The 12,125-nt window shown below is 56.7% G+C and overlaps 1 protein-coding gene across 1 annotated transcript; it reads right to left on the bottom strand.

Moving 5' to 3' along the window:
- Positions 1–6,972: 6,972 nt before the first annotated feature.
- Positions 6,973–7,794, bottom strand: OLIG3 (oligodendrocyte transcription factor 3). The gene has a single exon (XM_074578283.1). It carries the CDS (start codon positions 7,792–7,794, stop codon positions 6,973–6,975), a length of 822 nt encoding a protein of 273 aa, XP_074434384.1.
- Between the last annotated feature and the right edge of the window lie 4,331 nt (positions 7,795–12,125).

The raw sequence follows: 12,125 nt of genomic DNA, 5'->3' as shown, positions 1-12,125 counted from the left end.
TTTGAAAAGGTTGCATGTGACATTACAGCAATAAAAGGAAGCTCCTTTTGAAGAACTGCCTGTTCCTTGTTATAACTGAATGTCTGTGCTATGATCATGAAACCCTGTGCACTAATATTTAAGCACTAATAAACTTCTCTCTCCTCTAGTTGGTCTAGATGACAACTGAGGGGCATATAGCACTGCTGGCTGATGCTCCTGCTGTAACCAGGAGCTTTTGTGGTCTGACTCTGCTGTACCGTTATCCCTTCCTTTAAAAATGACTTTTATCTGCTTATAGTAGCTTACAAGGCATCAGGACCAGGCCCTGTGCAAATCTCTTTCATTGTCAATCCTCTGCATGTTTTACAAGGAACCCATTAGTTTTTGATTTGCAGGTCTCCTCCACAAATCATCTTCATCATAAATGCTAAAATTACTGCATCGCTTGTAGTTTTTCTCTTGCCCATCTGGCAGGGCCTGATGCTGTTCTGCCAGGTAACTTTCAAGATGTACGTGTCAACAGCAGCAACATCACTTTGGGGGAAAACAAACAAACATAAAAAGATTGAATTAAAATATTGATCTGCGGTCTTTTGCCAGGCCTATGTAAAACCCCATCCTAAACCCACAACAAATTCAGAAGACTTGGGAGAGCTGGGTACAGGTTTTGGTCACACAGTCTCTGTCAACTGATTGTATTCATTTTTAGGAAGTTTTGCCCTTCAGCCAGACTTTTCTGTCCTGCAGCTGCAATGTCTTTACTTCAATGTAATATCAAGCAAAATGGCTTTGTTTCAACTTCAGGATGGGGAAATGGCAGGAAGGAGAAGGAAGACTGGTTGGGTGGGATAAGCAGGCTGCAGGCACTTCCGTTCACTCTTCTGGTGTCTTGAGTTCAGTGCTTTCTACTCAGCATTTGTTGGCTGGATCAAAGGAAGCACATCCGGAGCTACTGCTCTGTCAAAAACTGTATCATCCTCATGATGTGACATAACGTCAGTTAGCTCCTCTTTGTTTTATTCGTTTGACCCTTAAACCTTTCATGGTTCTAATCAACCTGATTACTTGAAAAATCATAGAACACAAAATGACCGGCAACTAAGGCTCAATTTAGCCACCTAACATAGGTATTTACTAAGATCACTGAGATGCCTTAGTATATCTCACCTGGCCTCTCCTGCTGGTCCAGAAGAATATGAGTGTTCAGCAGGTCCTGAATCACTTTTAGGAGCACGTTGTGGGTGTCTCAGGGCACCTCAAATGATGCAGAATACAAAGCAACAAACTCAAATCCATAGATTTCACAGAAGTCCAGTGAAAGATGTCTGCTTACATGCTAAGTATTTAGCTAGTACTTAGCTTCTAGTTTGCTGCTTCCATGTCAGACCTGAGAATGGGTTTGTGTGCCAACCTAGTGCCCATTTTCCCCAACAATATCACCTCATCTAGTAAAGGATTATAATCCCACTCTCACTTTGCCACTTTGTTTTCCTTGGCAGCAGTGCAATGTCGTCTTGTGACAGCTCTTTCCAGCTCAAATCCATCTCTACTTCCTTCTGCAGGACAGAAAATGGGGCTATAAAGAAAAAAAAAAAAAACAAAAAAAAACAAAAATCAGAATTTGGATAGCAGCAAGTTTTCCTGGGAAAATAGAAAAGAAGGTCGGAGGGAGGCAGAGCAGGACACACGATTTTTAAGAGGCACGGATCCATGGTAAACCCCTCGTTAGTTTTGCTTGGAGAGAGGGGCCCGATGGGGCGGCCAGTGCTGCTGGGCAGCCCCGGGGACAGGACCCAGGGCAGGGAGGAGGTAGTAGCCCATTAAAAAAATTACTCTTTTTTTCCCCATTTCTGTTTTTTTTTTTTCCTGCTCTGCGGCTTCAAAGAAAAACGATTTGCTCATTTGGTAATAACCGATGGGGACGGTGAATTACCGAGCTAGCCTCCAGCCTGGTGTTTATCTCCTGGCCAATAAATCTCTAAACTGAAGCAATGAAGCTAAGTACTGCTGCTATTTCTGCGTTTTATTTCCATATTAATCAAAACACGAGCCCGCCCCCGCCTCCTCCCCGGCCCCACGTCGCTGCAGAAGAGGCGCCCAGTGAGGGGACAGGGGTCCGGTGGGATGGGAGCCGGGGGGATGGAAGTGAAAAGGAACCACACAACTGAGGGAGTTAAATCAAACGCCCAGAGCCTGGGGGGTTGGTGTCAAGTCTGTGGCAGACCCCTGGTGGTGGAGGCAGCGGGGTCCTCCACCCTCCCCATGGGAACTGGGAAGCACTGGGAAGGGAGGGGGAGCTCCTTCCCCCTGGGAGTAAGAGCAGCACCCACCGTCCCCACGGCCCGGCCCTGCCGGGACCTGGCGGAAAGCAAGGGGATGCACAACTGAAAACGAACGGGGTCCATCCACCTCAGACTTTATAATATTTATATTTATATTTATATTTATATTTATATTTATATTTATATTTATATTTATATTTATATTTATATTTATATTTATAATTTGTTTATGTACACATGTAAATATTTTATATATGTGCACGCAGACATTACTTATTTTTGTGGTGAAAAATACACGAATTTACTGAGAGCACAAAGCTCCCATCTGCCCCGGGAGAAGCAATTCGAGCCGAGCCGAGCCGAGCCGTGCCGTGCCGTGCCGCCCCGCTCCCGCAAGCCCCCCCGCGTCCTGCCCGCCCCGTCGAACACGGACTAGCCCAGAGGGCGGGAGCTGCCAGGCACTACCACCACCGCATCTTTCCCGCTTTCCTATTTCTAGCCCCCAACCTTTTTTTCCCCCCTTGCCTCTTTTGCCTTTTGTGCTTTTTTTAAAAAAAATAATTTATTTTTTTTTATTTGCAGAGTGTGTTTTTGGAGGGAAACCCTCCCGAAGAAAACCCTACCGTTCCCCTTTCTTTCCCTATAGGCAGCTTATACAGAAGTTGTTCCTTTTTTTTTTTTTCGAAGGGAAGGGAAGGGAAGGGAAGGGAAGGGAAGGGAAGGGAAGGGAAGGGAAGGGAAGGGAAGGGAAGGGAAGGGAAGGGAAGGGAAGGGAAGGGAAGGGAAGGGAAGGGAAGGGAAGGGAAGGGAAGGGAAGGGAAGGGAAGGGAAGGGAAGGGAAGGGAAGGGAAGGGAAGGGAAGGGAAGGGAAGGGAAGGGAAGGGAAGGGAAGGGAAGGGAAGGGAAGGGAAGGGAAGGGAAGGGAAGGGAAGGGAAGGGAAGGGAAAGGCCATCCCTCCTGTCGCACCGGTGCAGGAGCCCGAGGTGCGCGCCTCGGAGAGACTTAAATTTCTGTCGTCAGACGGAAGTTTCCTCCCCGGCAGAGAGCAGGCGAGGAGACCTCTCCGAGCGCGCCTCCTCGCCCGCAGCATCGCATCTCCAAGTCTCTCGGGGTTTCCCCGCTCGACCCATCGGGAAGGAGAAGGAAACGGCGTCTCTGCAGATGCTCTTTCCTTTTCCCCCTCTCCACGGGCCAGGACGTGAGACCAGGGAGAGAAGCAGCCTGGCGTTTCACTCGCTCCACCCAGGGCATGGTACTGCCGGAGAGGAGCCGGGGAGTCGGGACATTTGTCGCCCCTGTCCTGGGGACTCAAAACCCCAGCTCAGCCTCATGCGGCTGCTCGGTCTCTTTTGCTGCGGAAAAGCGCGAAGCGACTTGTGCGCCGTTCCCCCACCCCTTGCTCTGCGGCTGGGCAGGAGCCCGGGGCTCCCGGGGAAAGCGGGGCAGAGCCCGGGGCGGCTGCGGGTGGTTGGGTGGGGATCAAATGCCCCCAAAGAGCCCTTTTGCTCAGGCAAAGCGTCCTCCGTCCCCGGGACCGAAGAGGCCGAGCTGCAGGGATGCTCTGGGGAGAGGCAGCGCGGCCGGGGACAGCGACAGGTCCCGGGCACCTGGCTGCCGGCTCCAGACGACTGCCCCGGGACGGAGGGGTGACTTCGCCCTCCTCTCGGCTGTAATTTACAGTCCAGCCCCGTCTCAGGCTCCGCAAGCTGTTGGCAGCCGCAGCCGAGGGGCAGCCCCAGGGAGAAGCAGCTCCGTTCAAGGCTGCCTTGCTCGCCCCGGAAGGATGCGGCGCCGGGGGGCATGCGGGGTAGGAGAGGAGGATGCGGGGCCGGGGGGGATCCGCGGCTTTGCACCCCACGCGTGTCAGCCCCGTACGGAGGGGGTGCGCCGGGGACGTTGGTGTTGGCTGCGGAGGGGCCGGCAGCCCCACCGCCGGACCTGCGTCCCGCAGCCCGCTCACCGCAGCTCCCCCGCTCCCCTGCCCCGACACGCCGCCTCTCCCCCGGCCTGTGTCTGTCCTCTGCTCGCTTTCCCTCCGCCACCGGCCCCGCACGCTGCCGCTGCAGGCGGGGTCGGAGCGAGAGCCCCAGCCCCTCTCCCCGGGGCAGCGGGGCAGGTGCCAGCGCCCTGCACAGAGCCCGGAGCCCACCTCCGGTGGCCCAAAGTGGGTCACCCCCGCCGCGCCCCCAGGCCCACTCCCCGGGCAGCTCCGGGCTCTTCTGCGGCGGGACCCCCTCCCTGATGCCTGCAGCCAGTGCCGGGGGGCGGGGGTAGGGCGGGGGGGGGGGGGGGGGGGTGGAGCCGTGGGGCCGGACACCGCTCTGACTTGGGCAGGGGCGAAATTCCTCCTGGACGGCAGAGGAAAAGGAAGGAAAGGAGAGGAAGGAAGGAAGGAAGGAAGGAAGGAAGGAAGGAAGGAAGGAAGGAAGGAAGGAAGGAAGGAAGGAAGGAAGGAAGGAAGGAAGGAAGGAAGGAAGGAAGGAAGGAAGGAAGGAAGGAAGGAAGGAAGGGAGGGAGGGAGGGAGGAAGGGAGGAAAGAATCTACAACGTGTCTTGGTCATCTTGCTGAAGTACTGGAAGGATTTTCTTTAACGGTGGAATGGCCTTTTTACAATATGATTCGTTAGTTCAGTGTGTTTTGGGGGCAGATATACATTCTTGTGATTTTCAAACGTTTGTGTATGCATGCCTATTCCTTAACGATAATTTGGTTGCTGCAGTATTGCACAGCCCGGTCACCAGCCCGATCACCCAGAGGTGATCAAAATGTACAAAAGTTGTTTCGCATCTTGGTTTAAAGCCCCCCCCCCCCGCCCCGTCAATACTCAGCTTGCGACTCGGAGGGAATCGCCTTCTCCATGTTTCTTCAGGTCCCTCCTGGACACCGGGGGGTGCCGCAGGCCGGGGATGCCTGGCCGGGGGGGCGCAGGACCTGCTCCCATGTGCGGAGCCGGGGGTCGCTGGCAGCCGCCAGCTGCGACCCCCGGGGGTCCCACTCCTCTGCCCGCACCCACACCACGGCCCGCTGCGGCAGAGCTGCCTTTCCCAGCCCTGTCCGGCTTGCAGTTTCCCTCCCGGAAAAAGGGTGGCAGCTGGATCTCCAGGAAAAAAAAAAAACATATATATCGCCCTTTTTCACCTATAAACGAACTTGCCCCCCCGTTTCCTCCCGCAGCGGTGCCCGCAGCCCATCCTCCCGCCGCCTGGCACTGGCCATCGGACCGTCCATCGGCTTATGAATTCATGCCGACTTCCAGCCCGGTGTGAAACGGGGGAGGCCGGCCGCTCCGCACACACCAGGGGACTTATGGGCAATCGCTGTCGGGTTTGTCGCTGCTTCCGAGGCAGGGCGGCTCCTGAGCCACACAAGGAGATTCGCCAGACTCTTCGGGCTGGGTCAGAAAAGTCGTGGCAAAACCCAGAGCGATCAAATACGGCGCCTTTTCTCATCTTCCAGACTCAGACAAAGGCGAATCAGACAGCTCGTAATTCATTTTTTATTTTATTTGGAAATCTCATCCAGAAACACTGGTCAATAATAAATATATCGATAGTTATCAAGAATATATAAAAAATAAAGACACGGTGTTGTCTTTGAGGCCCTAACCAAAAACAAACATACAAACAAACAAACGAAATGAGTAATAACAGTATTTCAAGCAAACGCCCAGGAAAACGTACCGAAAAGGAAATAAACAGCAACAAATATTCCGATTTAGTTATACAAGTCACTGATCTGGCCAGAGCCGACCCCGCATGCAAAACCAAACCAAACCAAACTTAAAAAAAAAAAAAAAAAAAAAAAAGCAGCAAACCAGAACAAACCCAAAGCCAACAAGAGAAATAAGCGACGAGGACCCCAGCCAGCTGAACTAGCACACTTCACTGAGAGCAGGAGATGGGAGATTTGGCAAAACAGACCCGCAGGAGGGTTGTGCTGTGCTTTGCACCCTCTCCTATTTTTTTTTAATTATTATTTTTTATTTTCTTCAAGCAGACACAGAGGGAAGAAGAAAAATAATGGCAAACAAAACCGCATCTCAACCAAATGTGAAAAACAGAACAAAAACCCCACAAAACTTTAGCGAATTCACTCGGAAGTCCTTGTTGCCAGGGCAGTCGCCCGTGGCCAGTACCCATCGGTAGGACGATGCGGCGGGAAGCATGCATGCACTCCCCGGGCTACGCCGGGCCGCCGCTCCGCTGCCACCGGAGCCGGGTTTGGGGCGGGGGGGTTCGGAGGTGTCGCCGTGCGAAAGGAAAGAAAGGAAAAGCCCGCAAAAAGAAGGAGACGAAGCCCCAAACCGATCTCATCGTCTCGTAGTAGCTGCGAACACTACAATGACAACCATGTCTTTTTTTTTTTCCTTTTGCATCCATTTTAAGGAGTTATTTACATTTGATCACCATCAGCGGCATTATTATTATTATTAATTATTATTATTATTCTTTTTACAACAGGGACTTTTTTTTCCGGTTTAGTATAATAAGAAAACATCGCCCGAGGAGCCGGCTAAAACATTACCTTTGCAAGGTCCTTACTACACTAATCCCGTGATACGGGGGCGGGGGGGGCTTGGCGGGGCGGCGGGCAGCGGGGGCAGGTCCGTCGGTGGCGCTGGGCGGGGGGCCGTCCGCAGCCCCCTCCCCGCCCGTGGGAGCGCCGGCTCCGGCGCAGCCCCGGGGGGCCGGAGTGGCCCCGCCGAGTCACTTCAGCAGGTCCTTGGTCTCCCCCGAGATCCTGGCCATGTTGGAGGCGGTGAGGGCCGAGAGGTGGGGCGGGGGGGGCATCTGGCAGATGGTGCAGGGGCACGGCAAGCCCGCCCAGTGCTGGAAGCCGCTGCCGAGCTGTAGGGCGGGGGGGGTCGAGGGGGTCTTGAGCAGGGAGTGGGGGGGCCGGATGGTGCCGATGGCCGGCAGGGAGGCGGAGAGGGAGGAGGAGGTGTTGGCGGAGGACAAGGCACTGCCGAGGATGGGGTGCACCTGGTGCACGGTGCCGGCGGCGTGGGGCGGGTGCCCGGCGGAGTGTCCCACCGTGCCGCAGTGAAAGGCCGAGTGGTGCCCCCCGTAGATTTCCCCCACCAGCCTCTTCATCTCCTCCAGGGAGCTGGTGAGCATCAGGATATAGTTTCTGGCCAGCAGGAGGGTGGCGATTTTGGAGAGTTTTCTCACGGAAGGTCCGTGGGCGTAGGGCATCACCTCCCGCAGCCCGTCCATGGCGAGGTTGAGGTCGTGCATCCTCTTACGCTCCCGGCCGTTGATCTTCAGCCGCAGCTGCTGCAGGTCCTGCTCCGAGAGCTGCTTCTTGATTTTGTACTTGCTGCCTTCCCCTCCGGCCTTGGAGCCGTTCCTGGAGAGGCCTTCCCCGGACATCTTCTGCACCAGGTCGTTCTGGGTGGAGGAGACGGAGTTGAGCCGGCTGTCTTGGTGGTGGTGATGGTGGTGGTGGTGGTGGTGGTCTCTCAGGTACATCTCATCCATGTCTGGAGAGGAAGCTCTGCTGGAGACAGAGCTGGAGTCAGAATTCATTGTATTCGGGCTTCTGAGCAAGAAACTCTTCCCTGCTCTGGAGGCGGCGGAACAAGACAACTCTCCTTCAAAAAGCAACGAAAACAGAACGAAAAAGAAACAAACGGACGGCAGGCTCTGCCAGCGAAAGGCTGGAAATGCTGGAGGAAGAGGAAAAAAGCCCCTCAGCCCCCTCTCTCACCAATCTCTCCTCTCTCTCTCTCTCCCCCCGGTTACTCAGCCTGTTTACAGGATGGCTAGTTAGTGTATGCTTGGACTAACCTCAGCCTGAAAAAGAGGGGCTTTTATAGAGCTGCAGCAGAGAGCAGAGACAAAAGGAGCCCTCCTATGTATAATGGTCTAGTTAGGATGACGTGCCATTATTCAGGGCGGTGCGCTTTGACTGTCCCATTTAGCAAGGACCCCTATTCATATTCATTGTGGTGCCACCCGGGACACCTCAGCCACGGACCATCAGGAGTCAAGGAGACACAAAACCCCTCTGATTGACACCGCACACTCATCGCTCCGTGTGCGCGCCATCTCCTCCCCCTGCCCCTCATTTCCAATATAAAACCGCATCCCGTCTACAGTAGGGAGGCGAGGGGCTGCGGGGGGTTGCGGGGGGCTGTGCGCCTGCTCGGAGCCGGCGAGGAAACGCCGGCCGTGGGCGGCAGCGGGCCGGAGCCACCCCGGCGGGAGGGTGTGGGGGCATCGGTCGCCCCCCGTCCAGCAGCGTGCCAGGCTCCAAGCGCGACTCCCCGCTTTGTTTGCCTTTCCCTCCCCCTTCCCCTGTCCCGTCCCCCCCGCCCTTGGCCGGGGTTTGTGGTGCGGCACCGGCTGGCCCTCGCCCGGCCGGGCTGGCCGCAATTGGCTCGTACCTGGGTCGCCGCTTTGTTTAAATGAGCGATGACTCGGGCAGCCTCCGCGGGAAGATGCGCGTTGGGAAACCCGCCTCCCCCCCTCCCCGGGCCAGCGACTCCCTTTAAATAAACGGGGAAAGCCGGGGTGCGGCGGCAAGTCGGTGTGCTTGGCGGCGGGAGGGGCGGCCGGCCGGGAGGGACGGCTCGGGGGCGGGCGGCAGCCCCCGGGGCTCCGCTGGTCCCGGGCTCCGGCGGGAGGGCGGCGTGACGGGGCGGCCGGAGCAGCCGTCGGAGGGACGGAGAGGCTGCGTTCGAGGCCGGGACGGGACGGACGCAGGCGGGAAGGGAGCCGGCCCCGGGGGGGTGGGCAGCGCTGCAAAACAGTCCCAGGCGTTCGCGGCAGTAAGTAAATCGGCTCCGGGCACCGCTGCAGCCTGGGCGGGGAGTGGGGCGGGGAAGAGAGGGGGTGCTTGGGGCCGGGCAAGTCGGGGCTCGGCCGGGCAGGGCTGGTGGGACACCTGGGGCAGGTGTCACTGCCCCAGCTCTCGGCCGTGATCAGCCTCCGCCGGGCGCTGCCTTTGCCTCTGTCCCCGGGGGGGCGAGCATCCCCCCGCAGGGACGGCGGCAGGAGTAGCTTGTCCAAGCCGTGTGCGTGGCCGCGGAAGGGAGCGTGGTCCTCCACCGCGTCTTCCCGGGGGTGCCTATGCGGTGAGTGCGGGGCTGCCAGCCGGGACGGGGCGGGAGCCACCCGCGGCGGGCGGGCCCTGGCGCTCCCGGAGCCGGGTCGGGTGCCTCCGCTCTCCTGGGGGAAGCCATCGGGATGAGTTTCCACCTGCCAACAAGCGCGTAGGGCCCAGGAGAAACCTCCTTGTCAGGACCTCGCTCCTCCATAAAGAGTCTTCAGGCCCCGAGGGGAGCGAGGAGCCAGGAAAAGAGGGACACTTTCATCCGACTGAGTCTAACTGTGCTTAGTCTGCTGAGCAAAATTAAAGCCTTCTGATTTCAGCACTGTCAGTAAATCCCGCGGTGAGAAAGAAAAGAAAAGAAAAGAAAAGAAAAGAAAAGAAAAGAAAAGAAAAGAAAAGAAAAGAAAAGAAAAGAAAAGAAAAGAAAAGAAAAGAAAAGAAAAGAAAAGAAAAGAAAAGAAAAGAAAAGAAAAGAGAATTTAGGAGAATATCTCAGAACGCGACCTCGCCTTATCCCGCTTCCGCCGCGAAAGCCGTAAACCCACCCAGATTTTCCCTCAGCTGAGATGTTTGCTGGGCAAACAGGCAGGAAACTTGGCCGGGCACCGAGGCCCCAGCGCCGTCCCCTCCGCTCCCGCGGAGCCGGGCGCCGCCGGTCTCCGCACCCCGCGGGGGAGACGCGGGCGGCCGCCCCTGCCCGCAAGGCCGCTCTCCGGGGGGCACCCGGGGGCTGCCCTCTCCTCCCTCCGCCCTTCCCTCCCGTGGAGCCGGGATGAAGCAAATGAACAAAACTTGACACGGTGACGGCGGCGGCTGCAGGAAAACACGCAAGATCGGGGGAAAATCCTGACCCCGGGACGGGAGGCTGCCCAGGGCGCGGCAGCTCCCACTCCCCGTCCCCGCATCCGCCGCTCCGGAGGAGACGCGCAGCTCACTTTGGGGGTGTTCGAGTCCGACGGGGACTGAGAAGAGGAAGGCGACAAGATGCCGTCGGGGGAAGCAACAGGAGGGGTCCCGTCCTTCCCTCTGGCCCCGGGGTGGGCTACTCCGGCGACCCCCGCTCCCCTCCGGGCCTGGGACTTCTTCGGGACGGGGTCGGGGGGCGATACCGGCCTACGGAGCCGCGGGTGCACCGCGGGGCGGAGGGGGGAGGGCGCTGGGACGGGATGGAAAGGTCGGGTCGTCACTCGGTGGAATATTGCGAATATTTCTTCTCTCCCCCTTCCCGGCGATGTCGCTGCTCCCCAACGTCCCCGTCTCGTCCGGGCGGGACAGCCCCGGCTGCACGGATGCAGCGTCCCGCCCCGGGACGGGGCGGCGGGGCCCGGCTCTGCTCGGAGTCCCCTTAGGGCAAAGGAAGGATTTGGGAAAGTAACGCTTTGGGAAAATTAAATCCCAGGCACAGGGAGCCTCGCAGGGAAGTCCCCCCACAAGGAAATGGTTTCGAAAAAGGGCAGAAGGGCAGCGCTGCTCCAGCATGACTGCTGGTCCGAACATCGCCTGGAGCATCCAGCCTCCCCCGCTGCTTTCCTTTAAAGCTGCTTTTACTTGCTGGAGAGAGATAGAGGAAGGGAGAGAGGGAGGGAGAAAGAAAGACAAAAAGGAAGGAAAAAAGAATAAAAGAATAAAAGAGAGAGAGGGAAAGAAAGAAAGAGAGAAGGAAAGAGAAGGAAAGAAAGAGAGAAGGAGTGAGAAAGAAGGAAAGAAGGAAAGAAGGAAAGAAAGAAAGAAAGAAAGAAAGAAAGAAAGAAAGAAAGAAAGAAAGAAAGAAAGAAAGAAAGAAAGAAAGAAAGAAAGAAAGAAAGAAAGAAAGAAAGAAAGAAAGAAAGAAAGAAAGAAAGAAAGAAAGATCCAAAAAGAGAATAAAAAAAGAAAAAACATTAAGAAAGAAGGAAAAATTGAAAGGTCTCAGCGCAGCAGAGCGATGCGTGGGAAGTGCCGCTCGTGGGGGCAGCCCGGTGGGAGCAGAGCTGCCCGGACCCTCGCTGGCTGAGCCGGCGGAGAGCGGCGGGGCCGGGCGGGCTGGGACCGGGACGGCGGCGGTGCGGGTGCCGGCGGCGGGCAGCGGGAGCGCTCGGCGGGGCGGGGGCCGCGCTCCCCGGGGCGAGCTGGCTGCGCTTCCCACCCGGGCGTGTGGCCGCCGTCCCCATGCCCGCCCAGGGGTGTTTGGGAGAGGGCTGCGGAGCAGCTCCGGGTGTGCCGCTCTCCCGGTTCAGTCAGCAGCAAAACTCCCCCCGACGCCGGCAGCAACGAAATTAACCCCCGGGAGTCAGATAATCAAATGTTTTCCTTATCGGAGCGTAGGAGAAAGGCGAAAATGGTAGCTGAGTGGTAGCTAAATCAAATTAACCTGCACTCCCCGGCTTTTAATTCCCGATTTCATAAAGGCAGAGAGGCGAGGGAAGGAAACGCGTTTTTTCTCCGGAGTACGGAGAACACCGGGTGCGCGCACCGGACGGGGCCGTGGGAAAGGCGACCCACTCCCAGCCCACGGTGCCGCGGTACCCGCAGGGCTGACGCCGCGGGCGGCTCACAGGGCAGGTTTGGTTTTTAGAGGCTTCTCGGAGTGGAATCCGTGCGTTTTCAAACATCGGATTTTAACTAATGGCTGCACTTTGAGGGCAGAGCCCGATTTTGAATTCTCGTAGAGTTTGGCAGGGAAATTGGATGTACTTTTCTCTTGCCTAGCGTTACTCTGAAAGAACATGAAATCCTGCCCTTCCCTTGACTTTATTGACCTGTCCGGCAGCTCGGAATCTGATGCATGATGACTGGTTAAAATCAGTATTATGTATTTTTCTTG

This window comes from Larus michahellis, chromosome 3 (assembly GCF_964199755.1).
Source record: "Larus michahellis chromosome 3, bLarMic1.1, whole genome shotgun sequence".
In the NCBI taxonomy this organism is placed as follows: Eukaryota; Metazoa; Chordata; class Aves; order Charadriiformes; family Laridae; genus Larus; species Larus michahellis.
The sequence above is the reverse complement of the archived record's forward strand: the minus strand, read 5'-3'. Positions and strand labels throughout refer to the sequence as shown.

What these genes read in the sequence shown, in the direction of transcription:
- OLIG3 (XM_074578283.1), bottom strand. Translation starts at nt 7,794, where the DNA reads ATGAATTCTGACTCCAGCTCTGTCTCCAGCAGAGCTTCCTCTCCAGAC.